The following is a 23,125-nucleotide window of genomic DNA, read 5'->3' on the forward strand; positions in this document are numbered from 1 at the left end:
CCCTCAACACCCTCTTCCTGCTCAACCCCCTCAACATCCTCTTCCTGCTCAACCCCCTCAACATCCTCTTCCTGCTCATCCCCCTCAACATCCTCTTCCTGCTCAACATCCTCTTCCTGCTCATCCCCCTCAACATCCTCTTCCTGCTCATCCCCCTCAACATCCTCTTCCTGCTCAACATCCTCTTCCTGCTCAACCCCCTCAACATCCTCTTCCTGCTCAACCCCCTCAACATCCTCTTCCTCCTCAGCCCCTCAACATCCTCTTCCTGCTCAACCCCCTCAACATCCTCTTCCTGCTCATCCCCCTCAACATCCTCTTCCTGCTCATCCCCCTCAACATCCTCTTCCTGCTCAACCCCCTCAACATCCTCTTCCTGCTCAACCCCCTCAACACCCTCTTCCTGCTCATCCCCCTCAACATCCTCTTCCTGCTCAACATCCTCTTCCTGCTCATCCCCCTCAACATCCTCTTCCTGCTCATCCCCCTCAACATCCTCTTCCTGCTCAACATCCTCTTCCTGCTCATCCCCCTCAACATCCTCTTCCTGCTCATCCCCTCAACATCCTCTTCCTGCTCAACATCCTCTTCCTGCTCAACCCCCTCAACATCCTCTTCCTCCTCAACCCCCTCAACATCCTCTTCCTGCTCAACCCCCTCAACATCCTCTTCCTGCTCATCCCCCTCAACATCCTCTTCCTGCTCATCCCCCTCAACATCCTCTTCCTGCTCAACCCCCTCAACATCCTCTTCCTACTCAACCCCCTCAACATCCTCTTCCTGCTCAACCCCCTCAACATCCTCTTCCTGCTCAACCCCCTCAACATCCTCTTCCTGCTCATCCCCCTCAACATCCTCTTCCTGCTCAACCCCCTCAACATCCTCTTCCTGCTCAACATCCTCTTCCTGCTCAACCCCCTCAACATCCTCTTCCTGCTCAACATCCTCTTCCTGCTCAACCCCCTCAACATCCTCTTCCTGCTCAACATCCTCTTCCTGCTCAACTCTTCCTGCTCAACATCCTCTTCCTGCTCAACCCCCTCAACATCCTCTTCCTGCTCAACATCCTCTTCCTGCTCAACCCCCTCAACATCCTCTTCCTGCTCAACATCCTCTTCCTGCTCAACATCCTCTTCCTGCTCAACCCCCTCAACATCCTCTTCCTGCTCAACATCCTCTTCCTGCTCAACCCCCTCAACATCCTCTTCCTGCTCAACATCCTCTTCCTGCTCAACCCCATCAACATCCTCTTCCTGCTCAACATCCTCTTCCTGCTCAACATCCTCTTCCTGCTCAACCCCCTCAACATCCTCTTCCTGCTCAACATCCTCTTCCTGCTCAACCCCCTCAACATCCTCTTCCTGCTCAACATCCTCTTCCTGCTCAACCCCCTCAACATCCTCTTCCTGCTCAACATCCTCTTCCTGCTCAACCCCCTCAACATCCTCTTCCTGCTCAACATCCTCTTCCTGCTCAACCCCCTCAACATCCTCTTCCTGCTCAACCCCCTCAACATCCTCTTCCTCCTCAACCCCCTCAACATCCTCTTCCTGCTCAACCCCCTCAATATCCTCTTCCTGCTCAACATCCTCTTCCTGCTCAACCCCCTCAACATCCTCTTCCTGCTCAACCCCCTCAACATCCTCTTCCTGCTCAACATCCTCTTCCTGCTCAACCCCCTCAACATCCACTTCCTGCTCAACCCCCTCAACATCCTCTTCCTGCTCACCCCCCTCAACATCCTCTTCCTGCTCACCCCCCTCAACATCCTCTTCCTGCTCACCCCCCTCAACATCCTCTTCCTGCTCAACCCCCTAGAACTATGTACACTATATACAATGACAGAAACCTCTGTATGGTCCATATCTGGAATATAATGTTGACGTCCTGTACGTCAGAGAGATCATCTTCTGGAATATACAACCTAAAGAAACAGGTGAATGTGCATTTTCAGTAGGATATGATTTGGCATTTTAGGTATTTTATTTTTAAGCTGTATGTGTCCCTGGAAAATGACTCGGCAAAATGCAACAGTTACTTGTAAGTCAACAATGGAAAGAATGGAAACCATCCGAATTAACAGTTAAGTGCAATAGCAAACAAAACAATGTTTTTCATTTCCTTATTGAACATTGTTGTTGTCGACAGCAACAGGAATGTGTCTGGATCAAAATGTTTATTACCATGTAAAAACAGCCTGGTGTTATAAAACATGGAATTTGGCTATGGGCAGCTGGAAATTATCACATTCCACCATGACGGCAAGGAATCTCTGCCACCTCACTACGCTGTCTGAGACCCACACACTAGACCAGATGGGCATCCAGCCACCAGACCTGGGCTCAATACTATTCCAAATCAAGGACTTTCAGCGCTTGCTCTAGCCTGCTTCATTATGCAGACAGTTCCAGGAAGGTGAATCGTATAAATGTTCCTAGGTGAGAAACAGCACAGCATAGAGAAGAGAAAATACTACTGTGTCGTTAGAATGAATTCTTGGAATCTGTCAGACAAATAATAGGCTGCCACAGAAGGAAGGTTCGTCTCAGTGGCTAGAAAAACAAGGGCTCTCTATGTGTCTAAGGTAAAATCATCCTCTACTCTATAGAAATACAAGGGCTCTCTATGTGTCTAAGGTCCAATCATCCACTACTCTATAGAAATACAAGGGCTCTCTATGTGTCTACGGTCCAAGCATCCACATGTGAGGTTGGAGATTTGACATGATTGAGATAATATCAGGACAAACTGAGAGAAGGTAAGTAGGCCACATGTTGCATGCTGTCAGTGACAATGTGACAAATATGGAAGTGGCAAAACATGACAAATAGCCCCTACAGTGTAATTTAGACAGCACAGTCATCAGCCCCGCTTCAAAGTCTTTAGCCTCCGTTCTACTATTGAGCATCAATGAGGCGTCTGAATGTTGATAACAACGGCAACCACGTGACCGAGTGACGGAAGAGCAACTCATGAACAGCATCAAAAAAATACTTCTGTTACAACCCTGTCTGGTGCTATGGTTACAACCCTGTCTGGTGCTATGGCTACAACCCTGTCTGGTGCTATGGTTACAACCCTGTCTGGTGCTATGGCTACAACCCTGTCTGGTGCTATGGCTACAACCCTGTCTGGTGCTATGGTTACAACCCTGTCTGGTGCTATGGTTACAACCCTGTCTGGTGCTATGGTTACAACCCTGTCTGGTGCTATGGCTACAACCCTGTCTGGTGCTATGGCTACAACCCTGTCTGGTGCTATGGCTACAACCCTGTTTGGTGCTATGGCTACAACCATGTCCGGTGCTATGGTTACAACCCTGTCTGGTGCTATGGCTACAACCCTGTCTGGTGCTATGGCTACAACCCTGTCTGGTGCTATGGTTACAACCCTGTCTGGTGCTATGGCTACAACCCTGTCTGGTGCTATGGCTACAACCCTGTCTGGTGCTATGGTTACAACCCTGTCTGGTGCTATGGTTACAACCCTGTCTGGTGCTATGGTTACAACCCTGTCTGGTGCTATGGCTACAACCCTGTCTGGTGCTATGGTTATAACCCTGTCTGGTGCTATGGTTACAACCCTGTCTGGTGCTATGGCTACACCCCTGTCTGGTGCTATGGTTACAACCCTGTCTGGTGCTATGGTTACAACCCTGTCTGGTGCTATGGTTACAACCCTGTCTGGTGCTATGGTTACAACCCTGTCTGGTGCTATGGTTACAACCCTGTCTGGTGCTATGGTTACAACCCTGTCTGGTGCTATGGCTACACCCCTGTCTGGTGCTATGGTTACAACCCTGTCTGGTGCTATGGTTACAACCCTGTCTGGTGCTATGGTTACAACCCTGTCTGGTGCTATGGCTACACCCCTGTCTGGTGCTATGGTTACAACCCTGTCTGGTGCTATGGCTACAACCCTGTCTGGTGCTATGGTTACAACCCTGTCTGGTGCTATGGTTACAACCCTGTCTGGTGCTATGGCTACACCCCTGTCTGGTGCTATGGTTACAACCCTGTCTGGTGCTATGGTTACAACCCTGTCTGGTGCTATGGCTACAACCCTGTCTGGTGCTATGGCTACAACCCTGTCTGGTGCTATGGCTACAACCCTGTCTGGTGCTATGGCTACAACCCTGTCTGGTGCTATGGCTACAACCCTGTCTGGTGCTATGGTTACAACCCTGTCTGGTGCTATGGCTACAACCCTGTCTGGTGCTATGGTTACAACCCTGTCTGGTGCTATGGTTACAACCCTGTCTGGTGCTATGGTTACAACCCTGTCTGGTGCTATGGCTACAACACTGTCTGGTGCTATGGTTACAACCCTGTCTGGTGCTATGGCTACAACCCTGGCTGGTGCTATGGTTACAACCCTGTCCGGTGCTATGGTTACAACCCTGTCTGGTGCTATGGTTACAACCCTGTCCGGTGCTATGGTTACAACCCTGTCTGGTGCTATGGCTACAACCCTGTCTGGTGCTATGGTTACAACCCTGTCTGGTGCTATGGTTACAACCCTGGCTGGTGCTATGGCTACAACCCTGGCTGGTGCTATGGCTACAACCCTGTCTGGTGCTATGGTTACAACCCTGTCTGGTGCTATGGCTACAACCCTGTCTGGTGCTATGGTTACAACCCTGTCTGGTGCTATGGTTACAACCCTGTCTGGTGCTATGGCTACACCCCTGTCTGGTGCTATGGTTACAACCCTGTCTGGTGCTATGGTTACAACCCTGTCTGGTGCTATGGCTACACCCCTGTCTGGTGCTATGGTTACAACCCTGTCTGGTGCTATGGTTACAACCCTGTCTGGTGCTATGGTTACAACCCTGTCTGGTGCTATGGTTACAACCCTGTCTGGTGCTATGGTTACAACCCTGTCTGGTGCTATGGTTACAACCCTGTCTGGTGCTATGGCTACACCCCTGTCTGGTGCTATGGTTACAACCCTGTCTGGTGCTATGGTTACAACCCTGTCTGGTGCTATGGTTACAACCCTGTCTGGTGCTATGGCTACAACCCTGTCTGGTGCTATGGTTACAACCCTGTCTGGTGCTATGGTTACAACCCTGTCTGGTGCTATGGCTACACCCCTGTCTGGTGCTATGGTTACAACCCTGTCTGGTGCTATGGTTACAACCCTGTCTGGTGCTATGGCTACAACCCTGTCTGGTGCTATGGCTACAACCCTGTCTGGTGCTATGGCTACAACCCTGTCTGGTGCTATGGCTACAACCCTGTCTGGTGCTATGGTTACAACCCTGTCTGGTGCTATGGCTACAACCCTGTCTGGTGCTATGGTTACAACCCTGTCTGGTGCTATGGTTACAACCCTGTCTGGTGCTATGGTTACAACCCTGTCTGGTGCTATGGCTACAACACTGTCTGGTGCTATGGTTACAACCCTGTCTGGTGCTATGGTTACAACCCTGTCCGGTGCTATGGTTACAACCCTGTCTGGTGCTATGGCTACAACCCTGTCTGGTGCTATGGCTACAACCCTGTCTGGTGCTATGGTTACAACCCTGTCTGGTGCTATGGCTACAACCCTGTCTGGTGCTATGGTTACAACCCTGTCTGGTGCTATGGTTACAACCCTGTCTGGTGCTATGGCTACACCCCTGTCTGGTGCTATGGCTACACCCCTGTCTGGTGCTATGGCTACACCCCTGTCTGGTGCTATGGTTACAACCCTGTCTGGTGCTATGGTTACAACCCTGTCTGGTGCTATGGTTACAACCCTGTCTGGTGCTATGGCTACACCCCTGTCTGGTGCTATGGTTACAACCCTGTCTGGTGCTATGGCTACAACCCTGTCTGGTGCTATGGCTACAACCCTGTCTGGTGCTATGGTTACAACCCTGTCTGGTGCTATGGTTACAACCCTGTCTGGTGCTATGGCTACACCCCTGTCTGGTGCTATGGTTACAACCCTGTCTGGTGCTATGGTTACAACCCTGTCTGGTGCTATGGCTACAACCCTGTCTGGTGCTATGGCTACAACCCTGTCTGGTGCTATGGCTACAACCCTGTCTGGTGCTATGGCTACAACCCTGTCTGGTGCTATGGTTACAACCCTGTCTGGTGCTATGGCTACAACCGCTATGGTTACAACCCTGTCTGGTGCTATGGTTACAACTCTGTCTGGTGCTATGGCTACAACCCTGTCTGGTGCTATGGTTACAACCCTGTCTGGTGCTATGGCTACAACCCTGGCTGGTGCTATGGTTACAACCCTGGCTGGTGCTATGGTTACAACCATGTCCGGTGCTATGGTTACAACCCTGTCTGGTGCTATGGTTACAACCCTGTCTGGTGCTATGGCTACAACCCTGTCTGGTGCTATGGCTACAACCCTGTCTGGTGCTATGGCTACAACCCTGTCTGGTGCTATGGTTACAACCCTGTCTGGTGCTATGGCTACAACCCTGTCTGGTGCTATGGTTACAACCCTGTCTGGTGCTATGGTTACAACCCTGTCTGGTGCTATGGCTACAACCCTGTCTGGTGCTATGGTTACAACCCTGTCTGGTGCTATGGCTACAACCCTGGCTGGTGCTATGGTTACAACCCTGTCCGGTGCTATGGTTACAACCCTGTCCGGTGCTATGGTTACAACCCTGTCTGGTGCTATGGCTACAACCCTGTCTGGTGCTATGGCTACAACCCTGTCTGGTGCTATGGTTACAACCCTGTCTGGTGCTATGGCTACAACCCTGTCTGGTGCTATGGTTACAACCCTGTCTGGTGCTATGGTTACAACCCTGTCTGGTGCTATGGTTACAACCCTGTCTGGTGCTATGGTTACAACCCTGTTTGGTGCTATGGCTACAACCCTGTCTGGTGCTATGGTTACAACCCTGTCTGGTGCTATGGCTACAACCCTGTCTGGTGCTATGGCTACAACCCTGTCTGGTGCTATGGTTACAACCCTGTCTGGTGCTATGGTTACAACCTGTCTGGTGCTATGGCTACAACCCTGTCTGGTGCTATGGTTACAACCCTGTCTGGTGCTATGGCTACAACCCTGTCCGGTGCTATGGTTACAACCCTGTCTGGTGCTATGGTTACAACTCTGTCTGCTGCTATGTAGAACCCTGGCTGGTGCTATGGCTACAACCCTGTCTGGTGCTATGGCTACAACCCTGTCTGGTGCCATGGTTACAACCATGTCTGGTGCTATGGCTACAACCCTGTCTGGTGCTATGGTTACAACCCTGTCTGGTGCTATGGTTACAACCCTGTCCGGTGCTATGGCTACAACCCTGTCTGGTGCTATGGTTACAACCCTGTCCGGTGCTATGGTTACAACCCTGTCCGGTGCTATGGTTACAACCCTGTCCGGTGCTATGGCTACAACCCTGTCCGGTGCTATGGCTACAACCCTGTCCGGTGCTATGGTTACAACCCTGTCCGGTGCTATGGTTACAACCCTGTCCGGTGCTATGGCTACAACCCTGTCCGGTGCTATGGTTACAACCATGTCCGGTGCTATGGTTACAACCCTGTCCGGTGCTATGGCTACAACCCTGTCCGGTGCTATGGCTACAACCCTGTCTGGTGCTATGGTTACAACCCTGTCTGGTGCTATGGCTGCAACCCTGTCTGGTGCTATGGTTACAACCATGTCCGGTGCTATGGTTACAACCCTGTCCGGTGCTATGGCTACAACCCTGTCCGGTGCTATGGCTACAACCCTGTCTGGTGCTATGGTTACAACCCTGTCTGGTGCTTGGGCTACAACCCTGTCTGGTGCTATGGTTACAACCATGTCCGGTGCTATGGTTACAACCCTGTCCGGTGCTATGGCTACAACCCTGTCCGGTGCTATGGCTACAACCCTGTCTGGTGCTATGGTTACAACCCTGTCTGGTGCTTGGGCTACAACCCTGTCTGGTGCTATGGTTACAACCCTGTCTGGTGCTATGGCTACAACCCTGTCCGGTGCTATGGTTACAACCCTGTCTGGTGCTATGGTTACAACCCTGTCTGGTGCTATGGTTACAACTCTGTCTGCTGCTATGTAGAACCCTGGCTGGTGCTATGGCCACAACCCTGTCTGGTGCTATGGTTACAACCATGTCTGGTGCTATGGCTACAACCCTGTCTGGTACTATGGTTACAACCCTGTCTGGTGCTATGGTTACAACCCTGTCTGGTGCTATGGTTACAACCCTGTCTGGTGCTATGGCTACAACCCTGTCTGGTGCTATGGTTACAACCCTGTCTGGTGCTATGACTACAACCATGTCTGGTGCTATGGCTACAACCCTGTCTGGTGCTATGGCTACAACCCTGTCTGGTGCTATGGCTACAACCCTGTCTGGTGCTATGGCTACAACCCTGTCTGGTGCTATGGCTACAACCCTGTCTGGTGCTATGGCTACAACCCTGTCTGGTGCTATGGCTACAACCCTGTCCGGTGCTATGGCTACAACCCTGTCTGGTGCTATGGTTACAACCCTGTCTGGTGCTATGGTTACAACCCTGTCTGGTGCTATGTAGAACCCTTTTCTTATGGTCCTTTATAGAACCTTTATGGAGAATGGTTCTATAAAGAACCTTTATGGAGAATGGTTCTATAAAGAACCTTCTTTAATCTTAAAGGTTCTTTGTAGATCCTATTGAAAACCATACAGGGTTTTATTCTGGTCAGACATGTTATATTGTTAAAATTCCATAGGTGTTATTATTGACAAGTTGAAACAAGTGAGCTTCCTCTGGAACAGCTGGGGGTCCCTGAGGAGAGAATTGAGACCCACTGGCTGATTTAGTCAACTGTTCTCAACTAACACAAGGCCATAACATGAGTCTTTCACAGGACACCATCACTGACCATTGTGTTGTGCCATTACATTTTGTATATGACATCAGATAAACTAACATGACACTCTCACTCACGGTGTTGGCAAACCACGCCTCAAAATATTCTAATGAGCTGCTTCCCCTACACTTTAATTATCACTAAAAGAGGAAAGAACCGTTTTATGAACTGTAAAAAAACATTAAAGAGCTCAAAGGGCTATTTGAGTCATTATGGTTCCACATAGAACCATCAGCTTCCCAAAGAACCCTTAAGAACCCTAATTTTTTTAGTGTGTACGACTGTACATCAACTTTACAGTCACAGACACTGGAGAGAGAATCTATGGCACCTATAACAGTAGGACAGCCTACCGCCAGATGCTCAAGCTATTGTTCACGGACAGGAGGGAATTCATGGAGCAGTCAGGTCCATTTTAACTGCAGAGCAGAGAGACAGACTTTTCTCCAGTGCTTTCATAAGGGCCTAGCATTCCTCACAGCTGGTGCAGTGAACAGTCTGTCTGCTGTGTGTGTGTGTGTGTGTGTGTGTGTGTGTGTGTGTGTGTGTGTGTGTGTGTGTGTGTGTGTGTGTGTGTGTGTGTGTGTACTCACCCCTCCTCTTTCCACTACACTGGTGGTGTTCCCTTCCTTACCTTCATTGTGGAGGTCCTTCCTTCTTTGGACTGGTTCACTTTTGATGGCAGATCTCCTGTAGACCACATGGACACGACCTTTCACCTCCACATCCTGCTGACCCTTCTCTAAAGGCTCGATGAAAAACTCCCCGTTATCAGTCCGGATCAGGCCTGCCTGGAAAAAAACACAGCTCTTCACATAATGTGGTTTAAAGTACTTAAGTAAAAATACTTTAAAGTACTACTTAAGTAGTTGTTTTGGGGGTATCTGTACTTTACTATTTATATTTTTGACAACTTTTACTTTTACTTTACTACATTCCTTAAGAAAATAATGTACTTTTTACTCCATACATTTTCCTTGACACCCAAAAGTACTGGCTACATTTTGAATGCGTAGCAGGACAGGAACATGGTCCAATTCATGCCCTTAACAGAACATCCCAGTAGGGATCTACTGCCTCTGATACTCACTAGACACACATACTTCGTTATGTAAATGATGTCTGAATGTTGGAGTGTGCCCCTGGCTACCCGCAAATTAAAAATTAAAAAATTTAATTATGCCATTTGGTTTGCTTAATATAAGGAATTAGAAAGTATTTATACTTTTACTTTTGATACTTAAGTATATTTTAGCAACTACATTTACTTTTGATACTTAAGTATATTTTAAACCAAATACTTTTAGACTTCTCCTCAAGTATAATTTTACTGGGTGACTTTCACTTTTACTTTAGTTATTTTCTATTAAGGTATATTTACTTTTTTCCCACCACTATTCACATTAGTACACAGGCTTCTACATTACTACACAGGCCTCTACATTACTACACAGGCCTCTACATTACTACACAGGCCTCTACATTACTACACAGGCCTCTACATTACTACACAGGCCTCTACATTACTACACAGGCCTCTACATTACTACACAGGCCTCTACATTACTACACAGGCCTCTACATTAGTACACAGGCCTCCGAATTACTACACAGGCCTCCGAATTACTACACAGGCCTCCGAATTACTACACAGGCCTCCGAATTACTACACAGGCCTCCGAATTACTACACAGGCCTCCGAATTACTACACAGGCCTCCGTATTACTACACAGGCCTCCGTATTACTACACAGGCCTCCGTATTACTACACAGGCCTCCGTATTACTACACAGGCCTCCGTATTACTACACAGGCCTCCGTATTACTACACAGGCCTCCGTATTACTACACTCAGTGTTCAGAGGTTATTGATTGGCCCTTCACAAGCCCTTAGTATCAGCCCTAGGTATGGAAACAAACACAACTTCCCCAGTATAATACCAGGCTGTATACTATAACCGCAGTATAATACCAGGCTGTATACTATACCCCCAGTATAATACCAGGCTGTATACTATAACCCCAGTATAATACCAGGCTGTATACTGTACCCCAGTATAATACCAGGCTATATACTATAACCCCAGTATAATACCAGGCTGTATACTATAACCCCAGTATAATACCAGGCTATATACTATAACCCCAGTATAATACCAGGCTATATACTATAACCCCAGTATAATACCAGGCTGTATACTGTAACCCCAGTATAATACCAGGCTATATACTATAACCCCAGTATAATACCAGGCTATATACTATAACCCCAGTATAATACCAGGCTATATACTATAACCCCAGTATAATACCAGGCTGTATACTGTAACCCCAGTATAATACCAGGCTGAATACTGTAACCCCAGTATAATACCAGGCTGTATACTGTAACCCAGTATAATACCAGGCTGTATACTATAACCCCAGTATAATACCAGGCTGTATACGTTAACCCCAGTATAATACCAGGCTGTATACGTTAACCCCAGTATAATACCAGGCTGAATACTATACCCCAGTATAGTATCTTTGGGAGTGGGAACCCACCTAAAGTGAACTATGTGGACACATAGATGAACTTTGGCAGTAGAATGATCTTACTGAAGAGCTCAGTGACTTTCAACGTGGCACCATCATAGGATGCCACCTTTCCAACAAGTCAATTTGTCATATTTCTGCCCTGCTAGTGGTGCCCCGGTATACTGTAAGTGCTGTTATTGTGAAGTGGAAACGTCTAGGAGCAACAACGGCTCAGCCGCAAAGTGGTAGGCCACACAAGCTCACAGAATGTGACCGCCGAGTGCTGAAGCGCAAAGCGCTTTAAAATCTTCTGTCCTCGGTTGCAACACTCACTACCGAGGTACAAACTGCTTCTGGAAGCAACGTCAGCACAAAAACTTTGTCTGGAGCTTCATGAAATGGGTTTCCATGGCCGAGCAGCCGCACACAAGCTTAAGATCACCATGCGCAATGCCAAGAGTCAGCTGGAGTGGTGTAAAGCTCGCGGCCATTGGACTCTGGAGCAGTGGAAACGCGTTCTCTGGAGTGATGAATCACGTTTCACCATCTGGCAGTCCGACAGGACGAACCTGGGTTTTTATGATGCCAGGAGGACGCTACCTGCCCGAATGCATAGTGCCAACTGTAAAGTTTGGTTGAGGAGGAATAATGGTCTGGGGCTGTTTTTCATGGTTCGGGCCCCTTAGTTCCAGTGAAGGGAAATCTTAACTCTACAGCATACAATGACATTCTAGACGATTCTGTGCTTCCAACTTTGTAGCAACAGTTTGGAAAAGGCCCTTTCCTGTTTCAGCATGACAATACACCCGTGCACAAAGCGAGGTCCATACAGAAATGGTTTGTCGAGATTGGTGTGGAAGAACTTGACTGGCCTGCACAGAGCCCTGACCTCAACCCAATCGAACACCATTGGGATGAATTTGAACTCCGACTGCAAGCCAGGGCTAATCGCCCAACATCAGTGCCCGACCTCACTAATGCTCTTGTGTTTGAATGGAAGCCCCGCAGTAATGATCCAACATCTAGTGGCAAGCCTTCCCAGAAGAGTGGAGGCTGTTATAGCAGCAAAGGGGGGACCAACTCCATATTATGGCCATGATTTTGGAATGAGATGTTGGATGAGCAGGTGTCCACATACTTTTGGTCATATTCTTTAAATTATTTCCCTTCTCCTCCATATCCATCCTTGAATAATCTCCTCTCCTTTCAAGCTGTAATTGTAGAGGAGCTTATAATTATCAATAGGATGTTAGCCTACAGTGTATGGGGGAATCAGTGGGGAAATTACATAGGTCGAAATAATTGAGATCATTATTTCAACATTCAACAATGTTACTTTCAAAACTATTGGAAAACGTTTGACTGTGTGTTTTTCTCCAATCAAATTATATATCTGATTGTTCAGTCTAGCGTCTCTATTCATACGGTTTTATTCAATAGTTTTAACAATAATAGTAAAACAAATTAAGGAGGAAACATTCAATTGTGGGGCTACTGTGAGGTAAACTCATTTTAAACCAATCACTGGAGAGGCAGAGGTCCATAATGACTTCTAAACTGTACAAAGGACACAAGACCAGCTTTCTCTCTAATGTGTCTCATCTCAACTCTGTATGACCCCTGCGAGTTTGATTCAAAGCAAAGAGAGAGAGATGGCAGAGCCCAGGGTCTTCCATACTGGTTCTGAGAGTATTTCATGAGTCCAGACTCCAGAGCCATTTCCTCTGGCACAGTCATTTCTGCATGATTGTAGAGCACTCCTTTCCTCTCCAATCCTCCCCTCTCTTCCTTTCCTCTCCTCTCCACATCCACCCCTCTCCTCGTCTTCTCCTCTCCCCCATCCACTCCCCCCTCTCCTCTCTCTCCTCCTCCTTCTCCTCTCTCCCTCCTCTCTCCTCCTCCTTTCCTCTCTCCTCCTCCTCCCCTCTCTCCTCCTCCTCCTCCCCTCTCTCCTCCTCCTTTCCTCTCTCCTCCTCCTTTCCTCTCTCCAGACTATAATTAACCATTTCAGTTCTCCAGTAGTTTGATGATGCAATCCCATGACAGAGAGAAGTTAACAATTACTCTCACATGTATAAATGGGTGAAGACATTTGTTTGGTACTGTCATCAACAGTCGTGGATTCCTTTTGAAATGTGTGACACAGTACATTTTGTTGTATGTGATGCTTTAGAGTTATTGTACTCATGTCCAACATTCTCTGAGGAACCCACACCCTTTCCTTTAGAAAATACAGTAGGCCATCATTATACTGGTAAAAAGGGGGAAAAACATCTGCATTTTGTCAGGGAGAGATATGTATTTCAGATCCCAGACAAAATGGTGCACAACTTAATATGCACAAGAAGTGGGAACAACTGTTTTGCAGCCAAATTTAACCTACCAACAAACACACACACACACACCACACACAGCTAAATGTAACCCCTATCATAAAGAATCCTAAGCATCTTCTCATACATAACTTGTTGTGAGGAAAAACAAACTCAAGTTGGACAGGTAACAATAACACACTGGAGGAGGTGTAGTCTATAGGAAAGAACGGAGGGATCCATCACTTTAAAACCAGGAAATGCCAGGCAATGAAATGTATGAATACTTCCTCTGTGGTATTTTCTTTTACCAGCCAGCTGGCTGGTGGGCGGAGACTGAACTGGGGCTGTCTGGGGGAGGACGTCTAGCTACACCACTCTAGAACACTAAAGCAGCCAAACATCTGGGAGGCTGGGAGAGGAGATGGGGGAATAGCCTGGCATACTGAGTCTAATGGGAGGCTGGGAGAGGAGATGGGGGAATAGCCTGGCATACTGAGTCTAATGGGAGGCAGGGAGAGGAGATGGGGGAATAGCCTGGCATACTGAGTCTAATGGGAGGCTGGGAGAGGAGATGGGGGAATAGCCTGGCATACTGAGTCTAATGGGAGGCTGGGAGAGGAGATGGGGGAATAGCCTGGCATACTGAGTCTAATGGGAGGCTGGGAGAGGAGACGGGGGAATAGCCTGGCATACTGAGTCTAATGGGAGGCTGGGAGAGGAGACGGGGGAATAGCCTGGCATACTGAGTCTAATGGGAGGCTGGGAGAGGAGATGGGGGAATAGCCTGGCATACTGAGTCTAATGGGAGGCTGGGAGAGGAGATGGGGGAATAGCCTGGCATACTGAGTCTAATGGGAGGCTGGGAGAGGAGATGGGGGAATAGCCTGGCATACTGAGTCTAATGGGAGGCTGGGAGAGGAGATGGGGGAATAGCCTGGCATACTGAGTCTAATGGGAGGCTGGGAGAGGAGATGGGGGAATAGCCTGGCATACTGAGTCTAATGGGAGGCTGGGAGAGGAGATGGGGGAATAGCCTGGCATACTGAGTCTAATGGGAGGCAGGGAGAGGAGATGGGGGAATAGCCTGGCATACTGAGTCTTATGGGAGGCTGGGAGAGGAGATGGGGGAATAGCCTGGCATACTGAGTCTAATGGGAGGCTGGGAGAGGAGACGGGGGAATAGCCTGGCATACTGAGTCTAATGGGAGGCTGGGAGAGGAGACGGGGGAATAGCCTGGCATACTGAGTCTAATGGGAGGCTGGGAGAGGAGACGGGGGAATAGCCTGGCATACTGAGTCTAATGGGAGGCTGGGAGAGGAGACGGGGGAATAGCCTGGCATACTGAGTCTAATGGGAGGCTGGGAGAGGAGATGGGGGAATAGCCTGGCATACTGAGTCTAATGGGAGGCAGGGAGAGGAGATGGGGGAATAGCCTGGCATACTGAGTCTAATGGGAGGCTGGGAGAGGAGACGGGGGAATAGCCTGGCATACTGAGTCTAATGGGAGGCTGGGAGAGGAGATGGGGGAATAGCCTGGCATACTGAGTCTAATGGGAGGCTGGGTGAGGAGATGGTGGAATAGCGTGGCATACTGAGTCTAATGGGAGGCTGGGAGAGGAGATGGTGGAATAGCCTGGCATACTGAGTCTAATGGGAGGCTGGGAGAGGAGACGGGGGAATAGCCTGGCATACTGAGTCTAATGGGAGGCTGGGAGAGGAGATGGGGGAATAGCCTGGCATACTGAGTCTAATGGGAGGCTGGGAGAGGAGATGGGGGAATAGCCTGGCATACTGAGTCTAATGGGAGGCTGGGAGAGGAGATGGGGGAATAGCCTGGCATACTGAGTCTAATGGGAGGCTGGGAGAGGAGATGGTGGAATAGCCTGGCATACTGAGTCTAATGGGAGGCAGGGAGAGGAGACGGGGGAATAGCCTGGCATACTGAGTCTAATGGGGCTCACCTGGTGGAGCTTTAAAACAACCACTGATCTTTTCCCTGCTTAACTAATTAGGTGGTCCTGTCACCGTGGCTCAGTCGGTAAGAGTAGAGTGTGGTCCTGTCACCGTGGCTCAGTCGGTAAGAGTAGAGTGTGGTCCTGTCACCGTGGATCAGTTGGTAAGAGTAGAGTGTGGTCCTGTCACCGTGGCTCAGTTGGTAAGAGTAGAGTGTGGTCCTGTCACCGTGGCTCAGTTGGTAAGAGTAGAGTGTGGTCCTGTCACCGTGGCTCAGTTGGTAAGAGTAGAGTGTGGTCCTGTCACCGTGGCTCAGTTGGTAAGAGTAGAGTGTGGTCCTGTCACCGTGGCTCAGTTGGTAAGAGTAGAGTGTGGTCCTGTCACCGTGGCTCAGTTGGTAAGAGTAGAGTGTGGTCCTGTCACCGTGGCTCAGTTGGTAAGAGTAGAGTGTGGTCCTGTCACCGTGCCTCAGTTGGTAAGAGTAGAGTGTGGTCCTGTCACCGTGGCTCAGTTGGTAAGAGTAGAGTGTGGTCCTGTCACCGTGCCTCAGTTGGTAAGAGTAGAGTGTGGTGCTGTCACCGTGGCTCAGTTGGTAAGAGTAGAGTGTGGTCCTGTCACCGTGGCCTCAGTTGGTAAGAGTAGAGTGTGGTTGCTGTCACCGTGGCTCAGTTGGTAAGAGTAGAGTGTGGTCCTGTCACCGTGCTCAGTTGGTAAGAGTAGAGTGTGGTCTGTCACCGTGGCTCAGTTGGTAAGAGTAGAGTGTGGTTCTGTCACCGTGGCTCAGTTGGTAAGAGTAGAGTGTGGTCCTGTCACCGTGGCTCAGTTGGTAAGAGTAGAGTGTGGTGCTGTCACCGTGGCCTCAGTTGGTAAGAGTAGAGTGTGGTCCTGTCACCGTGGCCTCAGTTGTAAGAGTAGAGTGTGGTGCCGGTCATTGCAGTTGTAAGAGTAGAGTGTGGTGCCTGTCACCGTGGCTCAGTTGGTAAGAGTAGAGTGTGGTCCTGTCACCGTGCCTCAGTTGGTAAGAGTAGAGTGTGGTCCTGTCAACCGTGGCCTCAGTTGGTAAGAGTAGAGTGTGGTCCTGTCACCGTGGCATCAGTGGTAAGAGTAGAGTTTGGTCCTGTCACCGTGGCCTCAGTTGGTAAGAGTAGAGTGTGGTCCTGTCACCGTGCCTCAGTTGGTAAGAGTAGAGTGTGGTGCTGTCACCGTGGCTCAGTTGGTAAGAGTAGAGTGTGGTCCTGTCACCGTGCCTCAGTTGGTAAGAGTAGAGTGTGGTCCTGTCACCGTGGCTCAGTTGGTAAGAGTAGAGTGTGGTCCTGTCACCGTGGCTCAGTTGGTAAGAGTAGAGTGTGGTGCTGTCACCGTGCCTCAGTTGGTAAGAGTAGAGTGTGGTCCTGTCACCGTGGCTCAGTTGGTAAGAGTAGAGTGTGGTCCTGTCACCGTGGCTCAGTTGGTAAGAGTAGAGTGTGGTGCTGTCACCGTGGCTCAGTTGGTAAGAGTAGAGTGTGGTGCTGTCACCGTGCCTCAGTTGGTAAGAGTAGAGTGTGGTGCTGTCACCGTGGCTCAGTTGGTAAGAGTAGAGTGTGGTCCTGTCACCGTGCCTCAGTTGGTAAGAGTAGAGTGTGGTCCTGTCACCGTGGCTCAGTTGGTAAGAGTAGAGTGTGGTGCTGTCACTGTGGCTCAGTTGGTAAGAGTAGAGTGTGGTGCTGTCTCCGTGGCTCAGTTGGTAAGAGTAGAGTGTGGTCCTGTCACCGTGGCTCAGTTGGTAAGAGTAGAGTGTGGTCCTGTCACCGTGGCTCAGTTGGTAAGAGTAGAGTGTGGTCCTGTCAACGTGGCTCAGTTGGTAAGAGTAGAGTGTGGTCCTGTCACCGTGGCTCAGTTGGTAAGAGTAGAGTGTGGTCCTGTCACCATGCCTCAGTTGGTAAGAGTAGAGTGTGGTCCTGTCACCGTGGCTCAGTTGGTAAGAGTAGAGTGTGGTCTGTCACCGTGCCTCAGTTGGTACGAGTAGAGTGTGGTCCTGTCACCGTGCCTCAGTTGGTAAGAGTAGAGTGTGGTCCTGTCACCGTGCCTCAGTTGGTAAGAGTAGAGTGTGGTCCTGTCACCGTGGCTCAGTTGGTAAGAGTAGAGTGTGGTCCTGTCACCGTGGCTCAGTTGGTAAGAGTAGAGTGTGGTCCTGTCACCGTGGCTCAGTTGGTAAGAGTAGAGTGTGGTCCTGTCACCGTGGCTCAGTTGGTAAGAGTAGAGTGTGGTCCTGTCACCGTGGCTCAGTTGGTAAGAGTAGAGTGTGGTCCTGTCACCGTGGCTCAGTTGGTAAGAGTAGAGTGTGGTCCTGTCACGGTGGCTCAGTTGGTAAGAGTAGAGTGTGGTCCTGTCACCGTGGCTCAGTTGGTAAGAGTAGAGTGTGGTCCTGTCACCGTGGCTCAGTTGGTAAGAGTAGAGTGTGGTCCTGTCACCGTGGCTCAGTTGGTAAGAGTAGAGTGTGGTCCTGTCACCGTGGCTCAGTTGGTAAGAGTAGAGTGTGGTCCTGTCACCGTGGCTCAGTTGGTAAGAGTAGAGTGTGGTCTGTCACGTGGCTCAGTTGGTAAGAGTAGAGTGTGTGGTCTGTCACCGTGGCTCAGTTGGTAAGAGTAGAGTGTGGTCCTGTCACCGTGCCTCAGTTGGTAAGAGTAGAGTGTGGTCCTGTCACCGTGGCTCAGTTGTAAGAGTAGAGTGTGGTCCTGTCACCGTGGCTCAGTTGGTAAGAGTAGAGTGTGGTCCTGTCACCGTGGCTCAGTTGGTAAGAGTAGAGTGTGGTGCTGTCACCGTGGCTCAGTTGGTAAGAGTAGAGTGTGGTGCTGTCACCGTGGCTCAGTTGGTAAGAGTAGAGTGTGGTCCTGTCACCGTGGCTCAGTGGTAAGAGTAGAGTGTGGTGCTATCAACACCAAAGTTGTGGGTTCAAGTCCCACAGGGATCACATAGACACACTGAAAAAGTATACACTCAGTGTACAGTAAGTTTCTACGGATAAAAAAAAAACTGACAAGTGTAATAACTGTCTAATACAAGTGTAATAAAGTCCTCACACACTCTATATATGTAATGGATATAATCACTATGCATTCATACTATGACTCCCATTCTATGGAATGTCCACCACCCTCATATGGACATGTCTGCTAAAATGTTTTATCTGGTTCTTCAATGATAGACGGAACACACTTGGATTTTATACAAGACCAATAAAATACAACTAATTACATGGAATGTGCACGGGCTTCATGATGGGGGGGGGGAAAGCATAAGGTTATTGAACACTTAAAGAAATTGTCAGCAGATGTGGTTTTCCTGCAAGAGTTACATAAAACATAAAACAATTGAAATGGAATATTTAAAGAGGAGCCGGGTTAAAGAGGCCTATGCTGCCACATACTGTGGTAACAGCAGAGGTGTAGGCATCCTGATAAATAAGAATAAATCATTATATCCCAGCACACGGACCAAGAAGGTCGTTTTCTAATGTTGAATTGTACCTTTCATTGTATATCCCACCAGGGGCATATCTGGCGTTTTTGGATAGAATTCAAACTATATTAGATCAAATCCAGACACAAACTATTATTCAAGCAGGAGACCTAAATCATACATTTGATAAGATTGACAGATGTTGAAATAAGAAAAGGGCCAATTCAAGGAACCTCCACAAAGAGGCTGAAAATGTTCATCTCTACAAATAATTTACAGGACACCTGGAGATTACTATTCCCAACTACAAAAGACTACTCCTTTTTTTTCTCAAAGTAAGAAAATCTATTCAAGAATTGACTACATTTCTATTTTAAACAATGCTCTGAACAATTTACTGGGTTAAAAAAATCTGTGAAATAGTGATATGGGATCATTCTCCGGTATTATGTGGAATTACACCAACAGAAAATACACTTAGTGACAGAACATGGAGAATGAACAGAGCACATCTCCAAGACCCGAAATGTATTAAATACGTAAATGTAAAAAATGTAAAATTTTACCATTACAAATGTAAACATAGAGGGCAGAGAAAAGTGTGTGCCCCGATATAATTTGAGATGCTTTTAAAGGTGTACATTACGGAAATTATAATCTCATACTCGGCCAAAATTAAATCTGAGTTTGAAATTAAAATGAAAGAAAAATAAATTACTATTTTCAAATAAGCCCATAAAAAATCTATACAAGGTTTAAAAGGTTAAAAAAATGAAATGACATTTCTGAACTGAAGCAGGAATATGATCTTTTACTTTTGAAGAGAGAGCCAACAATTACAGGGTAAGCATCTCACAACCCCTCAAAAAACAAATACATGCCAAACCAGTTATCATTTTTAAAGATAAAGACACGGGTTACTGGGTTAAAAAAATCAGTGAAATAGTGATATGGGATCATTCTCCGGTATCATGCGGAATTACACCAACAGAAAATACACTTAGTGACAGAACATGGAGAATGAACAGAGCACATCTTCAAGACCCGAAATGTATTAAATACGTAAATGTAACCCAGTAACCCAGTAAAACAGGAACGCGATTAATGACAATTTTTAAAAGCTTCTATGAACATCGACATAAATCAGAATGAAATAACAGTGGGATCCTTTAACCTTCTTCGACTCCATAACTCTGAAGACAAACAATACAATAAAAACATAGAAGAAATACAATACTATTAAAACATTCGCATGGAGAAACACCCCAGGAATGATTGGCTTTCCCCATCTAATTCTATTAAACCTTTTGGGACAAAGTAGCGCCCCTATTTCCACAAGTGACAACACACATCACTCAATTCAGTACTTCCTAGTTCCATGTATCAAATCGTCTAGAATATCAATAAAACCAGGAAAATATGTAGTCCCCTGCTGATTACAGACCCATAACTTTAATAAATTGTGACAACAACATAATAACAAAGCTCATAAGCAATAGAATGGCAAACGTCTTACCAGACTTGATACATATCAATCAAACAGGGTTTATTAAAAATAAATACTTACAAACAAAAACAAGAACATATTTCAGTTTAATACAATATGCTAAAAACAAGATATAGATTTATCAATAATGGCTGTTGATGCCAAAACGGCTTTCGACCATCTTGAATGGCCTTTTCTATTCAAAACTTTGAAAGCTTCAACTTTCCAGCTGAAATAATACATTTATTAGAAATATTATATAAAATGTCCTAAAGCAAAAATGTACACAAATAATACAGTATCTGATGAAATTGCTTTAGAAAGGGGTACGAGACAGGGATGTCCTCTCTCCCCCCTCTTGTTTGCAGTGGCAATTGAACCGCTTGCAGAAAGAATTAGACAGGAACTAAACGTAACAGCTATCAGTATTGGTAAACATGAATATAAACTCAACTTATTTGCAGATGATCTGCTGATAAACCTGACCAATATTTGTCACACCCTGATCTGTTTCACCTGTTTCTGTGCTTGTCTCCCCTCCCCTCCAGGTGTCGCACATCTTCTCCATTATCCCCTGTGTATTTATACCTGTGTTCTCTGGTTGTCTGTTGCCAGTTTGTTTTGTTTCGTGAAACCTACCAGAGTTTGTTCCTCTGCTCCTGTCTCTTCTTGCTCCTGTTTTCTAGTCCTTCCCGGTTTTGACCGTTCTGCCTGCCCTGACCCTGAGCCTGCTGTTCTGTACCTTACCCCATCATACTGGATTATTGACCCCTGCCTGCCCTGATCCTGCTGTTCTGTACCTTACCCCACCATACTGGATTATTGACCCCTGCCTGCCCTGACCCTGAGCCTGCTGTTCTGTACCTTACCCCACCATACTGGATTATTGACCCCTGCCTGCCCTGACCCTGAGCCTGCTGTTCTGTACCTTACCCCACCATACTGGATTATTGACCCCTGCCTGCCCTGACCCTGAGCCTGCTGTTCTGTACCTTACCCCACCATACTGGATTATTGACCCCTGCCTGCCCTGACCCTGAGCCTGCTGTTCTGTACCTTACCCCACCATACTGGATTACTGACCCCTGCCTGCCCTGATCCTGAGCCTGCTGTTCTGTACCTTACCCCACCATACTGGATTATTGACCCCTGCCTGCCCTGACCCTGAGCCTGCTGTTCTGTACCTTACCCCACCATACTGGATTATTGACCCCTGCCTGCCCTGACCCTGAGCCTGCTGTTCTGTACCTTACCCCACCATACTGGATTATTGACCTCTGCCTGCCTTTGCCCTGTTGTTTACCTGTTGTTTACCTGCCCTTGTACTAGAAATACACTTTTGTTTCTTTGACACTGTCTGTATCTGGGTCCTTGATACATATCAATCAACCTGAAACCTGATCATATTTAAATCTCAATGCCCCCCTTGCTAAAAAATATCTTCAGAATACTCTAAAATCTCAGGATATAAAATTAACGTGGGAAAAAAACGAAATAATGGCAATAATAAAAATAAAAACAGTAACTCATGATCTACAGCAATCCTTTCAGTGGACCACAAAAAAATCTTAATAATTAGGATAAGTGACAACAAACAACAAAATACAGTATATAAACATAACTTTATCCCATTACTCAACAATACGAAAGCTGATCTATCTTCCTGGAAATCAACCAAGACTTCATCGTTAACACAATGGAAAGGTCAACCGCTTTATGATGTAGATGTTGAAAGGGCGCTCTGTAACTAGGGCGACGGAGAGAAACATAATGGTGCAGATCGAGGCCATGTGGCAGAGAAGGATGCAGGTGCTGGAGATGGTGTGAGCAGGTGGTGTAACGATTTTCCTCTTCTGAGGAGGAGGAGGAGTAGGAGATATCGGACCAATATGCAGCGTGGTAAGTGTCCATTTTAATTTATTAAAACTGAACACTAAAAAATACAAAATAACAAAGTGAATGATACAAACGAAAATCGAAACAGTCCCGAAAGGTGCAAACACAAAACAACCACCCACAAAACACAATAGAAAACAGGCTACCTAAATATGGCTCCCAATCATAGACAACGACTGACACCTGCCTCTGATTGAGAACCATACTAGGCCAAACACATAGAAAATTACCTACAGAACAAAACATAGAAAAACAACATAGAATGCCCACTTCAACTCACGCCCTGACCAAACTAAAATAAAGACATAAAAAAGGAACTAAGGTCAGAACGTGACAGGTGGGTTTGGGCAGTGGTGATGTTGTGGTTGGGATGCAGGTGCTGGAGATGGGGGTGTGAGCAGGTGGGTTTGGACAGTGGTGATGTTGTGGTTGTGATGCAGGTGCTGGAGATGGGGGTGTGAGCAGGTGGGTTTGGACAGTGGTGATGTTGTGGTTGTGATGCAGGTGCTGGAGATGGGGGTGTGAGCAGGTGGGTTTGGACAGTGGTGATGTTGTGGTTGTGATGCAGGTGCTGGAGATGGGGGTGTGAGCTGGTGGGTTTGGCCACTGGTGATGTTGTGGTTGTGATGCAGGTGCTGGAGATGGGGGTGTGAGCTGGTGGGTTTGGACAGTGGTGATGTTGTGGTTGC

At 47.6% G+C, this 23,125-nt stretch overlaps 1 protein-coding gene across 1 annotated transcript in view; it reads right to left on the bottom strand.

Annotated features, from left to right (window-relative positions):
* Nucleotides 1-23,125, bottom strand: part of LOC120017462 (A disintegrin and metalloproteinase with thrombospondin motifs 14-like) — a gene marked incomplete at its 3' end in the record, with an annotated part of 100,765 nt that overhangs the window by 55,123 nt on the left and 22,517 nt on the right. Inside the window, exon 3 of the mRNA XM_038960218.1 lies at nucleotides 9,461-9,617. Within this exon, the coding sequence (XP_038816146.1) occupies nucleotides 9,461-9,617 (157 nt within the window). The remainder of the gene's footprint in view (nucleotides 1-9,460; nucleotides 9,618-23,125) is intronic.

The sequence above is a fragment of the Salvelinus namaycush genome, chromosome 22, assembly GCF_016432855.1.
Source record: "Salvelinus namaycush isolate Seneca chromosome 22, SaNama_1.0, whole genome shotgun sequence".
Classification (NCBI taxonomy): domain Eukaryota; kingdom Metazoa; phylum Chordata; class Actinopteri; order Salmoniformes; family Salmonidae; genus Salvelinus; species Salvelinus namaycush.